The 25,829-nt window shown below is 51.2% G+C and overlaps 9 protein-coding genes across 9 annotated transcripts; 4 read left to right on the top strand and 5 right to left on the bottom strand.

Annotated features, from left to right (window-relative positions):
* Positions 1–1,340: 1,340 nt before the first annotated feature.
* JN550_003399 (uncharacterized protein) lies at positions 1,341–3,309 on the bottom strand (the record flags this gene model as incomplete). Its single annotated transcript, XM_049314799.1, has 2 exons — positions 1,341–2,135; positions 2,206–3,309. The coding sequence occupies 2 exons, from the start codon at positions 3,307–3,309 to the stop codon at positions 1,341–1,343; spliced, it is 1,899 nt and encodes a 632-aa protein (XP_049174590.1).
* A 797-nt stretch (positions 3,310–4,106) lies between these two features.
* Positions 4,107–5,711, bottom strand: JN550_003398 (uncharacterized protein; the record flags this gene model as incomplete). The annotated part of the gene is made up of 2 exons (XM_049314798.1): positions 4,107–5,025; positions 5,080–5,711. 2 exons carry the CDS (start codon positions 5,709–5,711, stop codon positions 4,107–4,109), a joined length of 1,551 nt encoding a protein of 516 aa, XP_049174589.1.
* A 1,697-nt stretch (positions 5,712–7,408) lies between these two features.
* JN550_003397 (uncharacterized protein) lies at positions 7,409–8,072 on the bottom strand (the record flags this gene model as incomplete). The annotated part of the gene is made up of 2 exons (XM_049314797.1): positions 7,409–7,771; positions 7,836–8,072. 2 exons carry the CDS (start codon positions 8,070–8,072, stop codon positions 7,409–7,411), a joined length of 600 nt encoding a protein of 199 aa, XP_049174588.1.
* A 4,119-nt stretch (positions 8,073–12,191) lies between these two features.
* JN550_003396 (uncharacterized protein) lies at positions 12,192–14,690 on the top strand (the record flags this gene model as incomplete). Its single annotated transcript, XM_049314796.1, has 5 exons — positions 12,192–12,357; positions 12,434–12,829; positions 12,885–13,579; positions 13,631–14,038; positions 14,091–14,690. 5 exons carry the CDS (start codon positions 12,192–12,194, stop codon positions 14,688–14,690), a joined length of 2,265 nt encoding a protein of 754 aa, XP_049174587.1.
* A 718-nt stretch (positions 14,691–15,408) lies between these two features.
* On the top strand, positions 15,409–16,617 carry JN550_003395 (uncharacterized protein; the record flags this gene model as incomplete). The annotated part of the gene is made up of 1 exon (XM_049314795.1): positions 15,409–16,617. The coding sequence occupies one exon, from the start codon at positions 15,409–15,411 to the stop codon at positions 16,615–16,617; it is 1,209 nt and encodes a 402-aa protein (XP_049174586.1).
* Positions 16,618–17,119: 502 nt separating this feature from the next.
* Positions 17,120–17,458, bottom strand: JN550_003394 (uncharacterized protein; the record flags this gene model as incomplete). Its single annotated transcript, XM_049314794.1, has 1 exon — positions 17,120–17,458. One exon carries the CDS (start codon positions 17,456–17,458, stop codon positions 17,120–17,122), a length of 339 nt encoding a protein of 112 aa, XP_049174585.1.
* A 178-nt stretch (positions 17,459–17,636) lies between these two features.
* On the bottom strand, positions 17,637–19,748 carry JN550_003393 (uncharacterized protein; the record flags this gene model as incomplete). The annotated part of the gene is made up of 2 exons (XM_049314792.1): positions 17,637–19,197; positions 19,264–19,748. 2 exons carry the CDS (start codon positions 19,746–19,748, stop codon positions 17,637–17,639), a joined length of 2,046 nt encoding a protein of 681 aa, XP_049174584.1.
* Positions 19,749–22,688: 2,940 nt separating this feature from the next.
* Positions 22,689–23,975, top strand: JN550_003392 (uncharacterized protein; the record flags this gene model as incomplete). Its single annotated transcript, XM_049314791.1, has 1 exon — positions 22,689–23,975. One exon carries the CDS (start codon positions 22,689–22,691, stop codon positions 23,973–23,975), a length of 1,287 nt encoding a protein of 428 aa, XP_049174583.1.
* A 544-nt stretch (positions 23,976–24,519) lies between these two features.
* Positions 24,520–25,314, top strand: JN550_003391 (uncharacterized protein; the record flags this gene model as incomplete). The annotated part of the gene is made up of 1 exon (XM_049314790.1): positions 24,520–25,314. The coding sequence occupies one exon, from the start codon at positions 24,520–24,522 to the stop codon at positions 25,312–25,314; it is 795 nt and encodes a 264-aa protein (XP_049174582.1).
* Between the last annotated feature and the right edge of the window lie 515 nt (positions 25,315–25,829).

Below are 25,829 nucleotides of genomic sequence, written 5' to 3'. Positions count from 1 at the left end.
GCGCTGTCTATACGAGCGAGCAAAGCGCCTCAGCATTTTCCAAAATTTCGAAATAGAGAAGCTCTCTCCATCCAAAGACGACTTCGTGGGGTTCGAACAGGAGCCAGGGTCTTTCGATCTCATGTCAACATTGAGCAACAATGGACTCAAAAATCTCATGCCACCGAAAGATGTCACGTTCGTTGCCATGAAGAGCATGGATTTTGCGAGGATTGTTGATTCTGTCTCAAGCAAGTGGAAGATCCATGCGGAGGTACAATTATTAGCCTATTATGAGGCCAACAACACAATTCACAACCGACCACGTGTCATTGCGTCTAGCAAGGATGCTTGTTACCTTTGCAACACCCTATTTCAAGTATACGGGAAGATTGAAATACCAAAAACACATGGCAGACTGTATCCTGCATGGCGCCTACCAACAACCCTGCTTTCCAATTCCGACAGACTTGTCCAAGGAGTGAACCAAAATCTGGACAAGGCAATCATGAAAGCTGTAGCAGATCGCATGGAAAAGAGGAAACCTAGCAACGCAAACGTCAACGAGAGTACTGTTAGTAGCATAGTATTGTCTGGTCCGTCGCTTGCTACGTCTCTTTTGTCGAGCGTTGTCACGAAGGCCACATCATGTAGCTCACTGTCATCAGTAGCTACTATACGGCCTCCAGAAATAGCATCAGATAAGTCGGCATCGTCGTCGCCAACTCGATCAAGCAGTGATACTGTCACAACGCCACGAGGTATCAAAAAGGTCATTGACGTGTGCGATATTCCCACAGCCGAAGATAGTCTACACGATATCAGGTCTACACGTTCTTCTGGCGCGAGCCTCGGGTTCCAAACTGAGCCCGGTCTAGCATCCCATCCAGAGGGGGAGAGGGCATGGCTTGCTCAAGGCAAACCAGTTGTCGTGAGGTTACTGCTTGACGAACCTACAAAAGTCATACTGACAGACTTCATACATATTCTGCTTGAATGGCCAGGCAAATCGAAGATGAACAAAAAAAGTCCTAACCAAGCAGTAGAGTTTGTAATCGAGTGGCTCTCAAAAGAGGAAACGTCATGTCTTGACCAACACTGCCTGTATGAAGTTGATCATTTAAGCACAGAAAATGAAGTGGAGTGCCCAAGATCGGATTTGGTTGCTTTGAAAGTAGGGGGAGAAATAGTCAAACTTGGTCTGCGCCAAAGCTAGGAGTATCGGCTTACCTTTATGCGGGTATCATTGAAACCATCGCAGAGTCTAGCGTGATATGACGAATGCATGTGATTATGTACATAGCTTAGGGGTATCTCTTATTTACAATAGCAACACAAAGACAGGCCGCTGTGTACAGCTTTCAATCCAGCGGCACGAATCCCTGGTCCTTCCATTCGGAGCCGTCGTACCAGACCTCTTTCAGCCGCCCGGTCCCCTTCTCCTGGAAGAAGCAACGATTCATGTCCTGCTCTCTCGAGACCTTGACTTGCGCGTTATCCCACGCCGCCTGCGTGAGACACTCTATATCGGTGCCGACTGCCGCATTACTGAGGGCGTCGTGTGTCGTTGGGCCCTGCCATTCGTCGCCTTCTTGCCAGACGACCTGGATCTCGCCCTTCTCATCCTGGTAGAGGATGTACGTATTGATATCGTCCGATGTGTACGGCCGGCCAGCTGCGAACGCTCCGATGGCCGAGTCGACCGGTATATGTGCAGAGAGAGAGCCCTTCTTCCATGCCACGTTCGCAGTCGCAGATCCATCATCCGAATAGTCCTTGATGGCGGTCGCCACGCTCCCCTCCTGGTTGCGGTAGATGAAGCCTCCGTTTTTCGCATACGTCTGCGCGACAGGTAGCAGAGTCAAGTCGGTTCCTTTGGACCCCAAAACATTCATGCTCGTGTCATTAACCCACCACGGCTGTGAATCGTTATCCTTGTTCTGACCCATCATCCACGTCCACCGGATATGATCGTCTTCGTCTTGTGAGACGATGTAGGGGAAGTAGCAGGATATGCTAGTGTTCGTGGCTACTTTGAGTGGCCAGCCATCTAAAGAGCTTGCCTGGCCCTTCAGGGCCTTGCCATCGTTCCAAAAGTTGAAAACCTGGCCGCGGATGGTTGACGTTGTGTCCAGATAGAAGAACTCGAGTTGGTCCTGGGCCAGTTTTTAGCTAAAGGACGTAGGAGAGACCAGTGGGAAACCAAGGAAGACGACAAGTACTTACAGGTTTTACGCCCTGATATGAACCCGCTGCTATAGAGCCTCCGGGCATCGGCTTGTAGTCCAGAGTGTCAAGCATTACGGGATCCGTCCAAGCTGAATCGGAGCTCGACTTGTCCATGAAACGTACGTGGTCGTCAGGGCCTTGGAAGAAAAGCCTCAGAGTGTAGTTGCCATTCCCCCCTCTGTAGCCAGTAACGGCCAGTTTCGAATTCTGCCGGATCGTTTTCAAGGGTGCGAATGTCTTGTTTTCCCCTGACGGTGGTAGAACGGTTGCTGATCCCGTGGGGTTACTGTGTATGACCCCGCTCCCCAGCACGCCTCCCAGAACTGCACCGATTATTATCAACACCCCTAGGACCCCGCCTGCAATGCAATACCTCCGTTTCCTCGCATCTGCTTGTCGGCTGCTGCGGGGAGGCTTCCCACTTTCCGTGAGCTGATTGCTGTGTAGAGGGGGCACGAGGTGAGACTCTTCTACTGCATGGTTGGACGAACGTGCGTCTGAGTGCGAGTATGCCTCGAGCGAGGTGTATGACTGTTGTCCCCACTGCGTCGGGGCGCTGACGCTTCCGTGGGACGCATTTGGCTGAGCCCAGTAGGTCTGCTCTGGATATTGATTTGGTGCCACAGTAGTTGTCGACCATCCCCAGTTATTCTGATGCGGCGCTGGGTGTAGGTGTTGCTGCTGCTGCTGCTGCTGCTGCTGTTGTTGATGCTGTTGCTGTTGCTGTGATGGAGCCACTGGCTGGTCCAAGTAATGTCCGTCGTGCGCAATGGGCGGCTGCCAATTTCGGTCGTCAGTCGCCGGCTCTTGAGACCACTGACTATGCTCCGCTGCCTGCGCCGGTGGCAGACCGATCGTCACATCCTCAGTCGCATACGCAGCCGGGGCCTGAAGCGGTGCGCTGTAATATCCGTATAATCCTTGGACGTCGTGATAGCCAAACTTCTGCTCGTTAGGCAGCGGTTGCAGCCCTGGTGTCCCCTGTTCGTCCCGCTCCGCTGGAACCTCTAGGCCGGCTTGGGCCTGCTCTCGGAACTTGGCCGTACCTCCGGGGAAGAAGTACTTGTTGTTGTCGAATATTGCATCCTCATGGGACGCCATCGTCGTTTACGAAGCGGTGCGACATGGCAGGAATCTGGAAGGAGGGCGCCGCAAACGTAGGAGCAAAGGGGAAAAGCGAAAGCGACAAGGGCGGCGCAGAGAAAGGCGGCATTCAGCTTGGATCGACACTGCAGCGCCCGGGTGGTTCAGGTAGGCCAGCCTGGCCAGGCAAGTTACTCAGCGATGGAGCATACGGCTCTAAGCTGGGAAATGAGGCTGTGCATACTGCCAAGTATAAGAATGGGGCTAGAACTAATTATAGCCACCGTGTGATTGGCCATGAAGAGCTAAAGACAGGGGATGTCAGAACCGTTTGGCTGGGTCCCGGGTCCCGGTCCGCTTATCTTTATTAAGCATAATTGCTGTAGTAGGCGACCCAGCCGTTGAAAATTTCAAGGCCCACGACCCCACGAACATCTGAATGGAATTAAAATGGATAATATCTATGTATGAGAAGTTGTCATCAGGGTTCTACTGAAAGCTTGTTTTGCCCTCATACGGGTGTACCCTGAGACAAATCCTGTTCTGCAGTCTGCGGAGTGAGAAGGAAAGGATTCGTGCCAAGCGGCGAGACTGACTAGCTTTATTGGGGGGCTGGATCCTACCCCTTTCTTGTGGCGGCAACCAAGTCAATGTCCTGAAAGTGTTCCTTCCACGCTGTACATCAACTACGGGACTACATCACTGGCCCTGGTATATAAGTAATGTAACGAACTCAATTATTTACTATTCTGCCGAGTGGGCCTCGGGCGCGAGGAGAGATTGGCACAGAACTCTATGAATTTCAGATCTACGTCTCAAGGTAATCTTCCGCCCTCCAACTTGAAGACAGCACTTCCATTCATCGGCCGGCTCACAACAATGGCCGCCTCTAGGTCTCGTTCACCCAGGTTGCGTTTTGAGTAGTACTTCTCAACCATGGCCTTCTTGATGTCCTCGACCTTGTCCGCCGGGACAAGATGGACGCTGCAGCCACCCCAGCCAGCGCCGGTAAGACGGCTACCATAACTCCCAGCCTCACGCGCGATTGTGCAAAGCTCGTCGATCTCGGGGCAGCTGCACTCGTACAACTCGCGACACGAGTCCTGGGTGGCATTCATAAGGTTGCCGAGCTTAGAGTTGAAATCTGTGGTGTCGTCGGATTTTGAGTGGTATGACTTGTCCTCGAGCAAGGTCAAGAACTGCAAGACGCGCAGGGCTTCCGTAAAGACGTGCAGAGCTCGCTGTCTCAGCTTGAAGCGTTCGCCCCGGACCGGGAAACTGGACATGAAGCGTGCCTTGATGTCATCCACCGTTGTGCCGGCGGCGGCAGCCACCTCCTCCAACGTATAGCCTTCCTCCTGGGTCAGAGTGGATTTGGTGAGTTCAATCAGCTCGGTGACTTGCTCAACCATTGTCTTCTGGCTATCCTTGAAATAGTTTGTATGGAAACCTCGAAGGGAGACACCAAGCGGGCCTGCATCCTTGGGAAGCGTGGTACCCGGGCATAGCTTCGCGTTCAGGGCCGCAGCAGCCATGCTACACTCCACGACGCGCAAGTTGTAGTGGATCGGGCCGGTGACCTGCTTGTTGGAAGTGACAAAGGATTGTGCAACGAGGAAGATGAGCTCGGGGTTGGTTTTCGGGAAGTAGACAGGCCGGGCTGACAAGGACGGCGAGAAGGAGACGAGCAAGGCGGAGCCTCGCTCGGAGAAGACGGAAGCAGACTGGTCCATTCTACAACTCATGAGGATTTGTCGCACGGAAATGGTGGGGAGGCAAAGCACTTACCCTCCGGAGTTGACGCCGACAGCTCGTTCACTGACAATGGCCACCTCGGTCAGGTCCTTCTTGTCTACATTCTTCTCTCCGTTGGCAATCATGACTGCCAGTGCGCTGGCGCTGACAAAAGCAGCGCTGGAACTCAGCCCGCCGCCTGCAGGCACGGTGCCATCCATGAGCACCTGCATGCTCTTGGGCTTGAAGTCGGCCCCATGCTTCTTTCTCAGCAGCTCAAGAGCGCCACGGAGGCCCGCCTTGAAGTAGTTTGTCCACTCATGCTGAGTCGCATCGATCTCGACATCGCCGTGGGCCACGTCGAACTCGCGAGTCGGGAACCTCGCCTCGTCCAGGTTGGCAAGCTTCAGCTTGTACGAGCCCTCGCTCGCCGGCTCGAGGTCGGTGGAAACGGCGATGATGACATCGGGGGTCATGCCCATGGGGAGCACCGAGTACAAGGAGTAGTCGATGTGCTCGCCGATGATGTTGACACGTCCTGGCGATCGGGAGACGAATTGCGCCGGGCGGCCGTAGAGGCTCTGGAACTTCTCAAGGAGCTTGTTCCATCGTGCGCCCTGGTCCAGCAGCGCGTGTTGCGTGTAGATATCCTGCAGGGCAGTCACCTCGGGTACGGGACCTGACATTTTGAGCCTCTGTATGTGTATCACGGTCTGTCAAGAACACTTCCAAGTTGCGCAACTTGTTCTTGTTCGCGAGAATTTCGAGACCTCCCCAGTGTCCTGCTACTCCCCGCAGTGCCCCGCCTGATGTTGGAGCAGCACGACGCCCCGCCTCGGCGATGTTACGTTTCCCGCTAGGTTTCCCGCCGTAATTTCAGGAGAAATGCGCTTTGGAACTGAGTGAAGGAGCAGCTATTGATCATCTAGATAGAGCCAGCTGATATGGAAGTTCTAGAACCCAAGGGGCTTGCATCTGCGTTATTCTGACTCTTTTATCGCGCGGCCACAGCAAGAGTTTACGTTGTGTGGCTCTCGCAGAACAAGGGTCCATCACGCGCCTCTACCCCACGACCACTGGCCATGACAATTCCTCCACGCTGTACGGGTTACCATATGCACGTGAGCGTCTAGCTACGGAGAACCCTTTTCGGCATCAACGGCGACTTTATAGAACTTACTGTACTCTTCCGGCATGAAAACTATTGCTCGGGATTGCTTTTTCAAAGTAAGTCACACGTTGCATCAGAGCCCTATGGCCCATGGCCGACGTTGACCACCCGAGGGCACATAACCCGCCAGAAGCCGACGTCATTTCAAGTTAGCGTCTGGTGGTCAGCTGGCTCCGTCTACCCTTAATCCCCCCACCATTTCTTTGACTATATAGGTAGCTAGAGTGACTTGGTAATGTGTTGTGCACCATGCAGCATTTGAAAAATAAAGATAAGAAATAAAGAAAAAGTGGAAAGGAGAGAGGGAGGCGTGCGCTGGGACGTGGACGTAGATATACCGAGCCTACTGATCTTGCAGCTTCCACGAAGTACTACATACATATGCTCATTGGCCAGCCCGTTGCCCCCCCTTGACACACATGGCAGCATGCCGATTCGAGCTTGTCCAAGTAGCCGGCCAGTCAGCACGCAGAGCCGCATACTAGATTGCAGAGGCAGCTGTGAAGATGCCACCGGACAACTATACAACTACCCTCTTTTAACTGGTCCGAAGCTGCGCACGAGTCATGAACAGCTTGGTACAACGAATCCGGCTGCTAGCCCCGAAACGTCCCCATGGGGAGCAAACTCAAAATTGCGGGTGGCCTGGAATGATTAAGCGTATAGTGACGGCATGGCTCTCAAGAGTCAACAGGTTGACGGTGCTATACTCAGAAGCTGAGCTGGGATGAGACCACGATCAATTTTCAAACCAAAGTGCCGTGCCGTTTTGCGGCCATATAGTCACCATACATAAACTATCACCACGATGCATCTCACTTCAAACGTGGCGCAGATGTGCCAGGGAATGTCATTAGACTTGAATTGCCATACTTATCATAGCCCTGTATCTTCTGTGAGGACCGTGGTTTACTCGCGTCAACGGACGTTTTATTTCGTGCCCTTGTCAGGGTTTTGTCAACGTTTCCACATTCATATGCTGACTGTTGTCGGTTTATGTATCCTGCATTTGCACATGATCCGTCGTGTCGTATTCTTCACTCGCCTCGTGTTGAGGAGGACATTCGGCCGAGTTCGACAATTGTTTTTGGCCAGGGCCAAGTCGTCAGAATAATCCTACCAGAAGGAATGGTCCCTTCGTAGCTCCGAGGAATATAGCTGAGCAGCCGGCGGGTATTGAGTATGAGCTTGTGTTGCTGATGTGTTGCGTACTCAAGTCAATCGCGCGGCCGATGTCTCGATGTATTTTTGAATCGGAGGGAAGTCGCAGGTGCCATGTCTGAGAACTTCATTCTTCAGCTGAAGCACTTCCATCCGGAGAGCTGCAGCCGAGTCGCTGAGGATCGAGTTTTGGACTGCTAACATTCGTCTGCGCTCTTCCAATTGGTGCTCCTCAACCTTTTTCTTTCGGCGGCATTTGCTGGCCGCTATCCTGTTCTTCTCCCGACTGACTGAGCTTGAGGCATGCGTTGATTCGGCCGAAGCCAACGTGTTACGGCGCCTCTTGGGCTGGATTCGAGGGGTTGGTTGGACTCCGGAAACTTCGGGTTGTTGGGTATTGTCTGATTGGGGAGTCTTAACAAACCAACAATGTCAGGCTGTCTTTTCAACGTACCGGCCGTGGGGTTTCATAACTTACGCTACTAAATCGTTCATCTATGGCGTCTTCCCACGTGGGTTCACACTTGATGGACTCCAGCTCGGCCATATTCAAAAAGAAAGATTCTGAAAGTGGATGCTGGAGCGATTGGAAGTTCTCGGTTGATAGAAGATCCATCCCAGCTCTGTCCTGGTACGTTTGACTAGGTAATGCTGATTCTTGGAATCTATGAGCCTCGCGGCCAGCGGATACGTTCTTCGCTGACCGAATGCTCATGGTTAAATCTGCTATTCAGTACAGATGTAAGGTGGCAAATTGGGCCGGCCCGAAGTTGACGTAGAGGCGACAACCGCCAGACAGCCAGGCACTAAATCACCAATCTCACCGCCAGCGGCTTCAGTGATTGTGTGAATACGATGATGAGCCTGTCAACCTATCGGAATGGTATTGTTATTATGCGCCAGATCGATCAAGAGCCGCATGAAAATCCCTACTACTTCGGTTAGAAAGTGATGTCAGAGAGTGCGAAGGTCGCAGCATAAGTGAAGTGTCTGGTGGTTGGTGGCAAACTGCGGCATGTACGATGGGCAGGTGAGGAACAGAGACAGATGGGCCATCCTCAGCAGATAGTTCAAGGTCCCAGGAGATTCTTGGGACTTCGCCATAGGCAATCCAGTGGCTGCAGCTCGGAAGCGCGGCTGGCACGCTGGGTCTCGCTGTGGAACCCTCCATATGTTCCCATGCAGTGATTGGGTGGAACAATGCTTCGACACCGTGACCTTGATAGGACATATTTGCCAACAGGATGCAGAAGAATCGTCAACAACAATAGGGTCGGTTCTCGCTTTTGGTATTCCGACTTGCCTGCTTACCTAGGAGATATTGCCACGGGACGTGAGTACAGATTTTTCGAAGACGAGCTTAAGCATTCAGTTTTGGTAAGCCCAATGCCCTCTAATAGGTGTGAGGCGGGGTTTGAGGAGCGTACGCTTCTGTACTGGTCTCGTCAAGTAGTACTCTAGTCTACCTCGGGCGGTAGGCGGATGTCTGCCACCAGACGATGGCTAGTGGTAAGGAAAATGCAGGATGAAGCCAAGCTGTGAGGCAGATACCAAATTCCCAAACACGCGGTTTGCCTCTGATATGAACATACATTGGCTCGGGATTCCCTCCGGATGGTCAAATGTCAAATACCAATTACGCAAGCTAGAACATCCGTGACCTGCCAGACCGTCACAACCTGCAGGAGTTTGCTTTCGCGCGGCAGTACAATCAAATATTCAACAGACTGTACACAGTATTCAGGGAGAAGAGGAGAAACGACGGGGATCGTCCAGTGATCCAATCAGAATATGTGACAAAAACTTGTTTCCTAGCGGCGCCGGCGACACACATTCCTTGGGGACGGAGTCTTTGGTCCGGGCGGATTTGGCGGACTCAAGGGTTGGGCAAGGTTGCCGCCATCCGTACACGGTACACAAATCTTTGGATAACTTCCCTAACATTCACCAGGGAAGATGCTGAAAGGTAGCCGAAAATACTTGGAACAGCTCTGAGATCCCAGTGGTTAATGTGATTCTGGAAAGGGCAGCTGTCCTGGAAATTTGAGAAGCTGAGCGGGTGGGAAGCCGATGAGGACCACAGTCCAGTACCTACCACTAATCCGATACCTTGGCAGGCTTGGACCAGGCCTGCACTAGCGCAAAGGGCTTAGCGCTGTCTGTGGTAGTTGGTTTAGTCAGAGCACAGTCCCCAAGGTCCCCTGAGTCCCTCTGGACGTTGCCGGAGGGCCTCCACGGATATTCATTGGCTCTTGACAGCGGACCATTTGGCTGGGTCGGCAACGGGATCCTGCCAGACTTCGAGTGGTCCCACGCCGAGTACGTTTCCGCGCGTCGTCGCCTCTCGCCACACCCGGGCTCCTTCGATACAGTACTGACCTTCTCATGAAATCTCTCGTCGAGCGATGTGTTTGGAGAACGAGCCTAAAGAAGGACACTACTGAGAGCCCGGCAGCCCGGATTTCGATGCAAGCCTATTTCCGTGAACTCCGCAATTCAATCGCAAGCTGCTGATCCCTTCGTGCGTGCGGACCTTGCTTCGTATGATGTGATTGTACACGCCACCAACAATTTTGGCACTCTTGGTTGCCTATGTCACATTTGCTTGGACTTGGTGCTCTCCATAATCACAGTGCTCCGCTGGTCTTCCTCCTTTCAGGTCCGAATCCTGCATCTCGATTCGTTGTCAGCTGACTTTAACCAAGGCTCGTTGTCTATTAGATAATGTTCCAGCAATACTGCGTTTTTTTGTGTTCGATATAATGCCTCTTGAATCCTGATCGAGTCATGTTCTTTTATGTAAGCTACGCGATTGGGTACCGTCTATGGCCGTATATGCAAACATAGCTTAGCTATTAGTCTAAAGGGGTAGAGAAATCTAGGTTTAGCATTTATCACACTCATTTTAGATTCATTCATCGCCGGCGTAGTTGGGTTAAAAAGAAGCGGAAGACCCGAAAGTGAGGTTCTCCGCGGAGATTTTCCAACGTTTGCGGAATGTTTGGTCCGCCAATGTTATTAGAGCCGGAAATAACGAGGACTGTCTTAGAGTTGCCTGAGATTACACAATCGCAGACTTTTCCTATGCTTCCCATATACTGACCAACGGTGTAGAAAGCCATTTCGCGCGGTGACCTTCTCAGTAGTGCTTTGTTTAAATTGGGAGCAGGTTTGCGGCAGTGGATGTTAAAAGCAGTTTCCAAGAGCTTCCTTCGAGATCTCGATAGTGCTAGAGCAAGTCACGACACACCTAGGCACTACAGTGTTGCTGACATGCAATACTTTGTCTTTTAATTATATCTGGGATGATGGAGTCATGGCGATGAAGTCGCATATCACCTTCAAAGCTTACATTAGTAGTCCTCAATAGCTGAGGTGTAACAGCTGAAGGGTTGACTACGAAATCTGGAAAAGTCTGGATAACAATGGTCGTGCAGGCTCAAGCCTAATAACAATATCAGCTCAACGCCGGGTGTTTGTCTCCTTCTGCTCATTAAACTTCATAATGGCGCCTTGAAGGAAGAAATAAGCTAAAGCCTTTAATTGAGCGGTGTAATGATTGCTGGCGATAAGGTTATTAATTGTACCAAATCCGATCAGTAGTTGAATGAGGAGTCATGTCGTAACCACAGAGCTTCCAAAAGCCTAGGTATTTACTGCGCACAGATCTACCCACAGGTATACACCCCTGTTAATCTCGTTCAAACCAATCCAACAACCTATCCGAACCAAATCGTCCCTCACATCTTCCCAGTCAACCCCTCCTCAGCTTGTCATAGTTAGGGTGTTCCGTGATGGAAGAACAAGCTGACTTGATCTTATCATAGACTATAACGACTGATGTCTCTCCATCGTGACTGCAACACAGTGTATCAACTCTTGGCTGGTCTCGGTTCAGAAAGCAGGTGCACTGGCTATGAGTCATTACTTCGGAAATACAGAACCAACATGGAGCGCGGGAATCGGACCTCTCGCCAAGCTCTTTATTTGCTCTTTTGCATTCTGTAGCCAACTATGTATTGTGTCTGCTGAAACAGCAGACTAATACAAGAGATGAAATTCGATCAAGCACTATTTCCGATTCCATCAAGCGCATGTAATTGTCGCCAGTTGGCACACGTACCTATATAATCTTTTCATCTCGCCTAACACCTTTCAATGACTATCAGCTAGCAGATCGATTGCGGTGTCTGTCTGAGTATCGCAGCATCAAGCTGCCGTCAGAGCAGACATTCGGAATGAAGGAAGGCGAAAAGAACCAGATGGGAGAATGGTATGCGCCGTCTCACGACAACCCAGGCAGCCTTAACTGTTCTTACACAAAAATGGCTATCGCTTGCATGTCAGTGTTTAAAAGAACTCTTCCTGGGTCAAATATTTCCAAGAAGCAGAGTCTGGGCATTGTCTCGAAGTGGAGCACGCGGAGGAAGGAGGCGGAAAAGACGCATCCGTTCAGCTGGGGGCGCAAATTTCTTGGCGTATCGTACGTCCTTATCCCCCAAGGGCGACGCCAACTTATGCTGGGCGACCACCTCTCAAAGATTGGACGAAATTCGAATCTTTGGAAAAGGTTCTTGAAATTCTATTGGACTGGAAGACACTTGTCGACCCTTTGTTGCATTGGCTCTCTAAGAAGGGCCCCCACGTCCGAACAACGCCCATGAAGTGTATCATGTTTCATAATGTGAATCTACACACTTGGCGGCCAACATGGCACACCATGAGTCGCAAGATGGCTTGAAAATTTCCAAGTCAATTCTTGAAGCGGTCGCGAATGAGATTCTAGATCTTCTTTTTCCTTGTATGTCCATCTTGGGACCACTAGAGCTTCACGATGGTTGCATTCCATCAGGCTAAACCAAACTGTTGGTTCGTTGTTTTGGTTGCTTTAGTATCTGCTGCGCCGGCGCCCCAGATTACTTCAATTGTTACTGCAAGCCCGGATGCTTGTGCACAAATATCTCCTGCGACAGCATCATTCCTAGCGCAAAACCCGTCTGGTATGTGGTATACAGTCATGCTATACTTCTGCGGTGACACGGTGCACATAATCCGCATACTAATACCCAGACCCAGCTACACCTACTATTGCGGCGAGTCTAGCGCACGACTGCCTTCAATCCGTTCCAAATAAGCTAGAGCCGGCGAAGAAACTCGTCAACAGCTTGCAAGCTTTTGTGCAATGGCAAAGTACATTGGCTTGGCTGAAGAACCCGCCATCATCGTACACGTTACCGGCGACGGACATAGTAGGCAGATTGAGTAATATCTCTGCTACGTCCGCCTCCGGTCGCTTTGCGAGTGAATATGATTTCCAGCTGGCAATTTTTGAAACCTTTACTTCAGCACACGATGGCCATTTTGCTTTCCGTCCGGATATTTTCAAGGCATTCGGTTTTCGTAATGCACTCGCGTCAGACATAGTGTCGGTTTCTTCTGATGGGAAGGCTGTGCCCAAGCTATACCACCGTGGTAAGTGTTCCAGATGTCTCTATAATGCACCAAAGCAGTCATTGACCGGTGCCAGCTGATCTGAACTCCACTACAACTGCGTCGGCAATCACCAAAATCAATGGGCGGGATGCGGCAGCTTTTATTGAAGAGTTGAATTTGAGGTTCAGCTCATTCCAAGATCCAGATTCGCAATGGAATTCAATGTTCCAGACCTACGCCACCCCAGGTACCGCGCTTACTGTGGCAGCATCCCTTGCCTTTCAGGGCAAAAGTGTAACTCTTACATATGAAAATGGCCAGGAAAGAACAGAGGAGAGTTTTGCGGTCCTCCGTGCAGGTGTCGATTTTGCTGGCATTCAAAGTGGGGAAGATTTTTACAACCGCTTTTGTAACCCAGATGCAGCTTCGGCTCCGACCACCACCGTCGTTACCTCAACCACAGCTACAGCTCGAAGCACTAGTACTGTTGTTGCAACGTTATCCCCCACAATACGAGGATATCCATCCCCCATCATCCGAGATAGTGGCTCAGACAGTACTTCCGGATACTTTCTTAATGGGACAGGCTATGAAGATGTAGCAGTACTCGCAGTCTCTTCGTTCTCCAATGGGGCAAACGTCGGCACGCTCGAATATCTGACCAACTTTCAGAGCACAGTTGAGGGCTTCTTGTCTCAGTCAAAAATTGCGGGCAAAAGACGTCTTATCGTTGACCTTACAGCAAACGGGGGAGGCTTCGTGGTTGCAGGATATGAACTGTTCGCTCAGGTCAGTGATCGACTGATATCTAGAGTAAAATTTACTAACGGTAAAATCAAGTTGTTTCCAGATGTAGAGATGTTTCAAGCCAATAATCTCCGTTTAGCCGATAGTCTCGTCAATATTGCTCGGATTGTTGACTCGCTACCAGCCAATTTCAATGTATCTACGCCGGCCCAGCTACTTGCAGTGCAAGCGCTATCAAGCAGTGCCATCATCAGTAACATCATACCTGGAGGTGTATTCAGGCCTGAAGGATCTCAGTTCAACAGTGTTGAGGACATACTAGCCCCTGTCAGTTTACAGGGGGATCTCTTTACTGCATACCAAGCAACTCCCCTGAACGAAACATCAGCTGAGTTTAATCTGACGGGCACTGGAACGCGCTCAATTCCTCCACCAGCTGTGTTCGCGCCGGAAAATGTCGTGCTCCTCACTGATGGCACTTGTGGTAGCACTTGCACCTTGGTATGTCCACCGACTATTGACAAGCAGGCAACCCTGGGCTAACCCATACCAGTTCAGTTATCTAATGATCTTGGGACTGAATATCAAGACAACGGCCGTTGGCGGGCGGCCGGTTGCGGGACCAATGCAATCCATTGCAGGAGTTGAGGGCGCTCAGGTCTTCGAGCTCGGTGATATCTCGAACGTAGCCAGCGCAGTCATCGAACTCGGCCCCGAGGTGCGAAAGGCTGAACTCCAAAATGGAGAGCTCGGCATCCTAGCCGAAGGGTATGCTATCGCACGGGCAACTGACCCAAGAAGTCCCGGCGCTGTCAACGGAAAGAATCAATTCGCATCTATGGACGCCCAAACACCTCTCCAGTTTTTAATGCAGCCAGCGAACTGCCGCTTCTTCTACACAGCGGAGATGCTCACCCGACCTGAGCTAGTATGGCAGCGTGTTGTAGACGCGACATGGACAGATCCCGAGGCTATGTGTGTTGCGGGAAGCCGGATCGTAACTAATGAATCACAGGCACTCGACCCGTTATTCCGGTTAAGTTCAGAGCCGCCAGCGGACAACGCAGAGTCAGGTGGTTCTGGATTAACCAGAGCTATTTCCCTCACCAATATGCTTGTTCTTCTTGCGACAGTACTCTTTAGCTTTTGTTAGTCAAGTCTTCTTGGCTACCTTCGTGAGAGAGACATTTAGAATATGTTTATACAGCTACTGTCGGAACTGTGCCTATTTCATCCTATCATGTGACGGACTTAGATAGGACACTACAGTCAGCACCATCATTGACTAACTGGGAGTATGTTAATGTTTAACGATGAAAGGAAATCCTCGCCATTGCCACCTACCGTGCTATAGAAGGTTTTCAAAGGGCTGTGGTCTGCCTGCTGAATGTTCAAGGGTGTGTTTACATGCCCAGGCTAGCTTCCTGGCTTCCATAACGTGCTTTGTTGCCGTGAAACAGAGGCCATTCGAAGGAGTGCGACAGACTTTCGAAGTGAAGTCTTGTATTTTTTGCATTTCTCTAAAGCCTAGACATGATATCATTTGGCGGGCTTTGGAGGTTGCTGTTGCTCCATCGGAAACGATACGCTTCGTAACTGGAGCTATAGATCCAGAAGTGGTAATTAACAGATAAGAACGAATTCCCAAACTTAATTCAATGCTAGAGAAGTGGGAGGCTTGAGTCGGTCAATATAGATCAATGTCTCATCGCTTGTTTTGGGCGATGCATTTATATGAGCAAATTTGAGCGCGTATTTTGACATGGCTGTGCGCGTCAGCAACTTGTCTCCGGTCCAGTTGAACCAAACCTACGCGTTCCATCTCCCATTTCCGGGTTACAACACGACTCTGAAAGTGTGTGCCGACCGCGATGCCGGCCCAACCTTCCCCGGGGATCCGAGGGTCCGCGATACCGCGCGTCTATTTACTCCAGCTTCTCTCATCATGCGCTATACGGAGCTCCGAGTTCAGTCTGTCGCTCTTTCTGGCTGGCACCTACCCCTCGACATTGCTTTACATCTCAATTCACGGCCTATGTCGATCAATAGCTGCAGTTCTCCTTGGCCCAGCCGTTGGTGCCTACGTCGACAGCCAGGACAGGCTGCGCGCCATGGGGCTGTGCATCGCCTACCAGCGACTGTCTATTGTGCTATCGTGCATCCTGATTATTTCCTTACGCCACCTACCCGAACCCGGCCTTGAATCCTGGGGTAGGCTTGCCGCACTGCTCTGTTTTGCAACTGTAGCCTTGCTGGGAAGCATAGAGAAGCTGGCTGCCATGGCTAACCTGATCGCGCTGGAACGGGATTGGTTGGTCATAGTTGCCGAAACCCACAGACTTAGAAGGCAAGATTTCAATGCATCGCTCCGCAGAGTTGACCTTCTGAGTAAGCTATTGGCGCCTTCCTTCGTCGGATTGATAGATTCCTCTTCGCCACAACTAGCCATGATGGTTGTTGTCGTGTGGAATGTAGCCTCAATGCTGCTTGAGAGCCGAATCGCGTCTCAGATATACAATACCGTTCCAGAACTCGCGTATGAACGAGAACATGGCAATGTAACCGAGATGAGGCACTTGTCGCTGGAGAATGGACCCGAACAGGTTGTGTCTTTGTTGTCCGTACCCCCATTGTCGGTAACATCGCTGCTTACACTGGCTCCATGGGAGGAATATCGCAAGTCACCCGTGTTCCTAGCGTCCTTTGCAGGCTGCATATTGTGGTGGACTGTACTATACGTTGGCGGTCCCATGATAGCCTACCTTCTCAGCATCGGCTTCTCCTCACTCCAGGTGACATTCTTTCGCATTGTCTCTGTTGTAGCCGAGCTAGGTGGTACCTGGCTGGCACCGATTCTAATGGATAGGTTTGGGCCGTCCAGGGCTGGGTTTTACTTTCTTCTATGGCAGGTAGCCTGCCTTGCTGTATTCGCCGGGCCCGTCTTGACCCATGATATCACGACCATCTTCGCTGGCGTCGCTCTAGGGTTGGGAATCATCTTCAAGCGCTTGGGCCTATGGGGCTCAGACCTGGCTATCCAATTCATGGTGCAAGAGGTTAGTCATTTCGTTCGTTCATAAGGGAAGGTGTTGAGGAAAAGAGCTAATCATCGGCAAAGGTCACACTTCCATCCTCACGCTCACGGTTCTCAGCAACTGAGGCTGCGAGTCAACAAATCTTTGACATGATGTCTTCCTTGACGACAACCATATATTCCCGACCAGAGGATTTTTTGTATCCAGTAATGATTAGTTATGGGGCCATATTAGCCTCAACTCTGTGCTATGCATGTTTCATCTGGAAGAAAAACCTGTATTGAAACGTAGCTACGGCCATTTTGGCGGCAGCTCCCTCGAAAGCAGGGCTTTTTGAGCCAATATATGACTAAGCTTGAGTTGATTGAATCAAAGACATTTGTGGTGTTGGTCTCAAGCCCAGTTACTTGACGCCGCATCTCAATGGACGGTTCGGGGTGCGGCATTCACGGCCTACAATTGTCAGCTCAGAGGCATTATGCCGGCGGCTGAAGCACTTCATGAAATCCATCATCAATTGGGAAGACAGAGTCTATCCATTCTTGCCTTACACATTGTGACGAGGATCATGTCGGGGCAGGGGCTCGTTCTCTCTATGAAACTTGTATGCGCCACCATCATTGTCGTGATCGTCGGCCAAAGCGCAGGATTCTACGACGAGCTGATGTACCGGCTTGCCTAGGGTATGTAGCACCCATATAGTGTCATTCATAGACCTGTGCACCTCGTCCGGACTGTTCTCTGAGGCCAAGGCAGCCATCGTGTTGACCACTGCATAGCCAGTCATGCTCAAGGCAAGGTACTTGAGGTTTGTGATAGACCATGCAAAATTAGGCATAGCAAGGCAACACTTGTCGAACGTAGGCGAGCCACGGCAGTCTAACATGGTTAACTCCAGACGCCTTATTGAATCCCGCGCACTTGGTTGGGGAAGTATCATATCGGCAAGGAACAGAACGTCATGCGAGCGCCGTTGAGCATATTGGCATATTGTCAAGAAGATTAAATGGAAAATATCTCAACATATAAACACTACAGGTCCCTCAGGCCAACTGATCCTAAGATTACCACGAATACGCCTCAATCTCAAACTCAAACTTTGCATATCCCAACTTCGCAGCAGCGACGACAGCTGCCCTGGTATCATCGCAAAGACCCGCAGGCCCAGACACAACCACTCCAACTCTTGTCCAACCGGCCGCTATTTCAGAATCCAGCAATCGTGAGATATCTAGGCGGCTACCTACCCGAATATCATTATCGGCAATTGCACCGAGCGCCCCAGCCATGTCCTCTTTCAGACATCTCGCACTTTCTTTTAGACTCCAGGCTAACTTTACGTTCCAATGGCGGCTGGCAAAAGGTAACACTGCAGTAATTCCAATGCCGCCAGATATCAGCAGCAACCTGTCGCAGCGCAGCAACTGTCGGGTAGAATTATTTGGGTACGGGCCCTCTAGGAGTACCATCAGATCATTGTTGGCCTGCAGTAACTTAGTAGCACCTTTTGACCGCCGAACATATAACGTCAAGCCAGCGGCAGAGTGAAGATTTCGTAACGGCTTCTCTTGGACACTGCCCTTGTTTGATTTCTCCACGTCGTGCATTGGACTTCCTGGAGTGTCTGACACATCACCCGTTGTTCCGCCAGTCGATGTATTCTGAATCCCAGGTAAGAGTGCTGTAGACAATACTGAGAACGGATGATTCTCCCAGAAGCGCAAGGGAGTGATTGTCGGGAAGTAGACATAAATATGTTTTCCGGGCTCAGCTCCCAAGTAGATTCCTGGTATATCGATCCGTACGTAGTCGTCTCCAATGTTTGTTAACTTTGCACGACACGCCCCATGTCCCATTATCCGTACTACTCTGACTAGTCGATCAGTGAACCACACGGCAGCAATGGCATACATCCAGTCCAAGTAGCCACCAAGGAATTTGTACAAATCATAAGCGTGATACCAACATCCAACAACAAGCACTACAGAGAGTACAATATGTACTACGAGGAATAACTCGTACTTATAGCTGCGGATGTGAAGAGAGCTTCCGAAGGTGAGAATGACAGTGCACAAAGTGGCTACAATGCCCCATATCCAGTATGGCTGGGAAACCTGGACGTCATAAGTCTCATTGTGCTTGTGTAGTACGACTGCCAAGATGGAATGGAGGATGGCCTGGATAGCGAAGATGCGAGCTACCCAACGGTGCAATACGAGAAACGTCGAATGAGACCAGTTCGTCAACCACAGCAAAATGTTGTTCCGCCCAGCGAAGAGGAAAATCAGGGGGGCTATAATGTAAGCCAAAGCCCCGGTGCGCCATAGAACATAAGCCATGATCTCCCCCCATTGTGTCGAGTACCAGGCGTTCGGTTGCTTGGATTGGTAGTTGACTGCAGTCAGGATGATATTCAAAACGACAAACAGGGAAATGTATATACTTTGGCCCAAGGTTGGGGCGTTGCCTAAAAGATATGGAAGAGGGCGAATGTGATATGTGCCAATCACACTTGGCCAGATGACATACGGCTTCAGCTTTGCCGACAGTCCCGAAAGGAGTGGTACAGACCCAAGGATTGTGCAGAAAATAGGCAAGCCAAAGCCGGTCACTAGCAACGCGATACTTCATTCATCTCCAATCAGTTGCTGACCTCTCATAGTAATTATGTTTTTCTTCGGCTGGGCTTACCCGTAGGCATTTTCAATGGAGGTCTCTCGCTGAACGCTTGTGAGGACATTCCACTGCATCACGTAGACCTCGGGAGAGACAAGAGATGTGACATTGAGCCATGTGTCATTCGCCTGTAGTTGTATTGAAGGAGGACCTTCAACGTTGGCGAGTGCCTCTGCGAACGACCACTTTGCTGACTCGGTCTGAACCCCGGCAGACACCTGGCCCGTGGCTTCCGTTTCCCAGAAATATTCAAGTTTCGAGTTCGGGATATTGAATTCGGCGCACTTTGTGTGCATGCACCAAGACAGGCTGGTAAGGTACGGCGTATTACTGGCCCAGCATGCCGAAGTGGTGCTCATCATCATCATGCCCAAGGTGCCTCCATCCATGCCCGAACAATCGAGCATCAGAGAAGAAAGGCTTCTCAGGCATGACATTGCGCAAAAGGGGTCATATGGATTTGCGGGGAAACCGTTCAGTTCCCCCTCAGCGAGGGCCATGGTCAGCAGGCATGCTAAACATGATAAGAAGGCGGCAATCATATTGAGATACGCTATGCGAAGTGCCCACGGGCGGAGATTGAGATGTCTTTGATGTTGATCGGCTCAAATTTTCGAAGTGAAGGGGAAGCGGTGTTGGTTTCGGTCGGCACACTGCTGTATGTTGGAATTTAAAGAAGATCTGTGGAGTCTGCACTGACATGTCGGTTCTATTTGAAAATAATTAGCTCGCAATGTGCATACTTCACGTCGCTCGATACACGAAGAGCGCATACAAATTGATTGTGCTTGAGTGGTTTTGAGCTTGTTTAGACGAATCAAATCACCGTAATGTGAGACTGTGAGGTGGGGGGAGCTCGGAAAGACACCATATATTCTTTTAGTTTGTTGTACTATAGTGGTGGCAAGAAAAAGATTGCTCCATAACCACCAAAACTGTAAGAAGGTTGAGAATCGACTTATTTTGTGGCCCACATATTATATTCAAAGAACAAAACATTGAGATCGTTTCTTCTGCCCCTACCTGATCTATCCGAGTGTACAGCCATTAGACCTTCCTTCTCTCGTTCAGGACATAAAGCCTTACAATATGGAAGCGAATTGCATGAAATTTTGGATTTTGAGCTGAAGATAATATCTACAGGTTTGAACATTGATAGCCAACGTTACTTTTCTATTGGATTCTGGGCCTTTGATCGATCCAGAGCCTGCCTCTTGAGGATTCCTCGCAACGGCATCAGTAAAGCAAGGCTCATGTGACACTGTCCAATCACGATAACTGCTACTCTGAATACCGAATATCGCTGTGAAGGGCCAGCCGTATCTCTACCTGCTGACTCGAGCAGCATTGTCAGTCCAGGAGGAGGTGGTTAGAAGTCAATGAAGAACGGTACAAGTGATTCGAGCACCACCGTAGTCAGCCCCACACGAGTAGTCCCCCAACCTGATGATCTGGACTTGAGGGATGAGGGAGTTTTCCTTGTAGCGCAGCTACTTAATTACTCCAGCAGTACCGGTGACATCCCGGTCTTGGTGGAAGGGTCTTGTCATCCACATATGTCCGTCTTCTACTAGCCAGGCCTGAAAAAGATCATTTGCATAGCTGGTAGTGTCGCTATGACCGGAGTCCTTCCGTAAGTTGATCATATTGGATCACGTGGTCGAACGGAGCTGTGCTGGGGAGCTACGATAGGGCCACTTGTTCAGCTTGTGAAGGTAATCGTGGGGTGGATATCATCACACAAAGATTAAAAAGAGACACTTGAGGCAACGCTGAAGTCTTGATCTTGGCAGGCCAGAGGTTCACATTCTGGCAGTGATAAGTGTAGAGCTTGAAGGGTTGCTGGATGGTATGCTCGTTGTCGTGTTTGGTCCTCCAGGGCCTGCCGCTGATGTTTGAGCTGCTGTGGTAGAGCTTGGCAAGGGCGGTGCCGTTATAGGGCTGACGGAGGACAGGTTTTCATGGCAAACAAGTGTAGTGATAGTAACAGACTCTTACCTCGCCACTTCGCACTTAGGAGATCATGCCGATTTCAGCCACCTCTGTAGTTTATAGTACATCTCAGAAAATACACATTTAATCCTCTCAACAATGTCTTTTAAAACACAAGCAATCACTCACTCACTAATAGCAGCATTGCCCTTCAAGCTTTGCCAGGGAGATACTCTTGTCTATCAGTGAGGTGAGACAGACTATTTGTGTCTAGCGGCAGGGGTTTGCCGAGCGTAGCAGAGACAGGGGGCCAGCCCGGGCCGTGCTTTAAATAGATTATCCACTGGCTGCTGTCAAGACCCGGAGGGTTGGGTCCAAATTAGAACTTTGGCGCTGAGTGCAACAGCACGCGCATTTGGGATCTGAGGGAATGGCAAGTCACATGCATACTTTGAATACGGTCCGATGCAGACAAGAAACGCAAAAGGTGCATTCAGTGGTGTGATGTGACGATGAACAGAACAGTCTGGTCTGCGCCGAAGGTCTAAAAGACAGTTTACACGGCTTGGGACTACTGGAAACCCCCGTGGGACAAGGCAGCGGAGCGCCGAACCACAACGTTCCGACGATGGTGCCACCTGATAACGGTGCATTAGGGTACCACGGGACTACTGCTTTGGGACTGGAGGCCATGTACTACCACGAGGACTCTTGCCCGTTGTATTAATATCGTGCTGACTGCCGGAGGACCCCCTTGCCGCGCGAGAAACGCCAGGCGAATCAAGCTGCTTGCGATTTGGCGAGCAAGCGAGCCTTGGGCGCTATGTACCTAGGTGTGTATGCTGCAGTAGGAAGAGCCATCAGCCAGCCTCCAGCACTTGGGGCTGGGCGTGTGCCATCATCAGAGCAGAGGTTCCAACCGGCCTAATGATAAGTTGCTTGAATGTTTGTCCGCAGTGAGGAAGCAAACTCGATCTGATCGAAGGGTCTGGGCAAATTGCTTGGCGCAGCTAGACAGCTTGCTACGTAGCGGTGACGTGCCGGACCTGAGTCTGGGGAAACCAGAGCGACAGCGTGTGTACCTGCTCGATATCGCTCTGCCAGGATCGTCCGGCGTTGTGTTCTCATGAGGAGCTTGGCTTTGGCTGTCGCCCATTGCGGGCTGCAGCTGACGATCTAGCTCTCGCCTAGGCGACGGCTAGCGGTGCGTCCTGGTGGGAGGGTGCATGAAGATGCCCAGAGAATCCCTGGTGGCTGCATGGGAAAAAAGGCCGGCTCGAATTTAACACTTTTAGCACGGCTGCATCGCCGCCTTGCTGACGCTCACCAACAGCCCGGCCGCCCAAGTTCCGGATCCATCACAGCATGGCCCAGCAGGGCCAGCGCATGCGTAGGGATTTAGCCACAGGGCTGACGCGGTTTATTCACTTCGTCCTCTGCAAATACTCTTGTTGTTTCCCGTCCCAGGTCTGAATTGCTGCCTCCTCGAGAATCGTCAATTGCCCAAGATGGTTCTTCGCAAGAAAGAGGTCTACACCGTCATCACGCCGATCCCTGGCTTTATCCCCCGCCAGCTCGCCATTGATATCCTCCACAGCCACGGCGAAGTCATCACCTTGAATCCGTTGGTCCTCAGCCATAAGCCTATCAAAGCGCCCCGCGCCGCCCCGAGCGACGAGTTCTACTCGACGTGGTACGAGATTACAGAGCGCATCCAGTATGTCCCGGGCATTGGTAAGCTGGGCTCCGGCGTCATCCATTTCAACGGCTGCTTTCACGACCTGCCGTGGGGCCTCCAAACCCACATTTACGCTCCCGCCAATGTCGACCTGCGCAACAAGTATCGCATCGGCGGCAACCAGCCCGGCGTCGAGCCCCCGGAACAGCAGGAGATTGGTCTGGGGGGACTTGGCGCACCGAAGGACGGATTGTATCTGCGGGAGGATATCGAGATCCGCTGCAATTTCGCCATGGTGGGCTTCGTCAAGGCGCAGCTCAAGGCCGCAAGCAAGGAGATGGTCGACAGGATCATCAAGAAAGCCGAACTGCTAGATGCCGGTGTATTGACTGCAATGATTGAGAATGGCAAAATCAGAACTTCCAACCCGAATGACAGGACAACCTACACTGGTGGGTTGGGTGCGGTAGCCTCACCACCGCAGTCGCCAACAGGCCTGTATCATTCCAGCCACGATTCGCAGCCGTCTCCGGGAACTCCATACCAGATCCCACGACCGATGTCTTTCCAGGTCCCGCCATCGATGCAGCAGCATCAGCAATACAGCAGGCCCGGGACCTCAAACTCTCAGCAGCAGCAACAGACAGGGTATCCCTTCGGGAAGCCCAACGACCAATCAAATATCGCAGAACTGCCGGTGCAATCGGCCCACCCTGCTGCTCAGCAAACAATCGTAATGGAGCTCCCCGGAGACATGTATCACCCCCAGTCCTCGCCACGCTTGCAACCACCACAGCCATCACCCGCACTGCGATCAGATCAGTCTTCACCAGGCCCGAATGACTGGAGATGGTCGCAGAGTCAGCAGAGCCAACGGAGTCAGAACAGCCCTGGCTTGCAACACTCTCGGCCCACATCTTATTCGTCCGAGAGTGGTAGCGCGCCCTATGCGTCCCCCGGAATGGATCACAAGGGATTTGCATCCGAATTGAGGACACACCAGGAGACGCGCGAGGAGCACAAGTCCGACTCGAAGCAGGATGTAGACCCAGCTTCCCGGCACCAAAATACATTCATGCCATACAATCCTGCCGACTACGCGAGAGTTGGACGCTGAAGTCTACGGCTCAGTCGGCGAATGTAATCGGGTGGTCGATCCTATGTATTTACGCAGCGGAGTTTCAATGTTTTCCCCAGATATCAGTGATGACCTGCGAGGTCTACTATGAAAGGTTTTTGGCGGCTTGATACCATGGCAATCGGGCTGGCGTTTTCTGGGTCAGGGTGTGTTTTGCACCAAAACTGAATTTACAGTTACTCAAAAATTCATGATCTAATTGATTCTTCAATATCTTTGCGAATACTCGCTTTGCGCAAGTGTCTACTGGAATACTGCAATAGTATACGTGCATGGTGATTATCCACAATATACGGAGTACATGCGCTTGCATGGACAATCCAACCGCATTTGGCAGTTAGATAGCGGCCTGACTCACTCGGGGCTTTGAGGTACTTGTACACATGTAGGTAAGCTGCGACGTTCGTATGATCTCAAAACTCCGCTTTGGCAACGTGATTTCGGGAGTATAAAACTTCCATTACACACTTATCATGCTCCAGAATATCTTAAAAATACGGTATCCAATACCTTGCCTCAAGACATGTCTAAGCCCACGTTCACCCTCTCCAGGGCGTCTCTCAAGGATGTTCCCAGAATCGGCGAGATCGCCGTCCGCGTCTTTGAGACAGACACCCACTCGCAGATGAAGGTCATGACCAAGAAGCCCGACGAATGGAGGCAAGGCTTCGAGGAAGGCGCCAGGAATTACATCGAATCTCAACGCGTTGTCATGCTCAAGGCAACGGATGACCGCGACGGCACGGTAGCGGGCACTTTGGCATGGGTCTTCCGGGGCGTGGAGATGGATTCGTCAGCTGGGGACTCCGGAGACGCTACGGCGCAGGAGGAGCAGGCGTCGGAACCAGGCAAGGAAGAAAGTGCCGGCGCCACTGGCGATGCTGCGCAAGATGTAGCTGCCGAGCAAGCGCCCGTCCCTGGAGCGGAGAAAGTAAAGGAATTGGAGAAGATGACAAGCGACCATCTCTACGGCTTCATGGACCGGGTCCTGCCTGTAGACGGAAGGGGCATGTTTGTGGCTGGGTGTTCCGTCGACCCGAGCTACCAAGGGCAAGGTGTGGGATCCTTGCTCATGGACCAGGCCACCGAGAAGGCCGACATGTTTGGCCTCTCCATCTGGGTGCACTCTTCAGAAGCCGGGTGGCCATTCTATGCTAAGCACGGGTTTAAGGAAGTCGAGCGCTTGACGCTGGACCTGGATGAGTGGGCCCGCGGCCCGCCGCCAAAAGATGGGGTGTTTGGAGATAGGGAAAAATGGGGCGAGTATATATTCCGGTATATGGCTCGGGAGCCCAAGTCTACAGGGAGCGGACACTGAGTCCATGTGTGGCCAACAGAGCCCGTCCATAGGGTTAAATATATCAGCTTCCTATGCCGATCCAATGACGGCTACTGTTTTTTGGTGCCCATTACCGAAGCAATACATCTATGTCCTCAATTTTGTTTTCCCTCTGGATCTCCAATGCTTCACCGAACATGATCCCGTGAATGTAACACTCTCCGATGAACGAATATACCCCGCTGCCCAGTGGTCTCAAGATCAATGGAGCGTTTGACCCCTTAAGGATGAAAATCTCATCGCCTTGCTGTACACCTTTTGGCGTCAACGCGAGATGCCCTCTTCGTGTCGATGCAAGCCTTCTCCAGTTGATCGCAATTTGCGCCGTAAGCAGTGATGCTTTCGCATCTTTAGGGCTCCCCTGTAGAAAATTATCCAGGTTCTTCATGTCGTCGACGTTGGACGACCCAAAAAGGGTCCTGAAGGGTCGCCCGCAGAGTTTCAGGTCTTTATTGCAGTTCTGGAACTGTCCTATGCTAATACACAAATGATTC

Source organism: Neoarthrinium moseri (assembly GCF_022829205.1).
Source record: "Neoarthrinium moseri strain CBS 164.80 chromosome Unknown scaffold8_Wmoseri_CBS_16480, whole genome shotgun sequence".
NCBI classification, from domain to species: Eukaryota; Fungi; Ascomycota; class Sordariomycetes; order Amphisphaeriales; family Apiosporaceae; genus Neoarthrinium; species Neoarthrinium moseri.
This window is presented reverse-complemented; position numbering and strand designations above follow the sequence as displayed.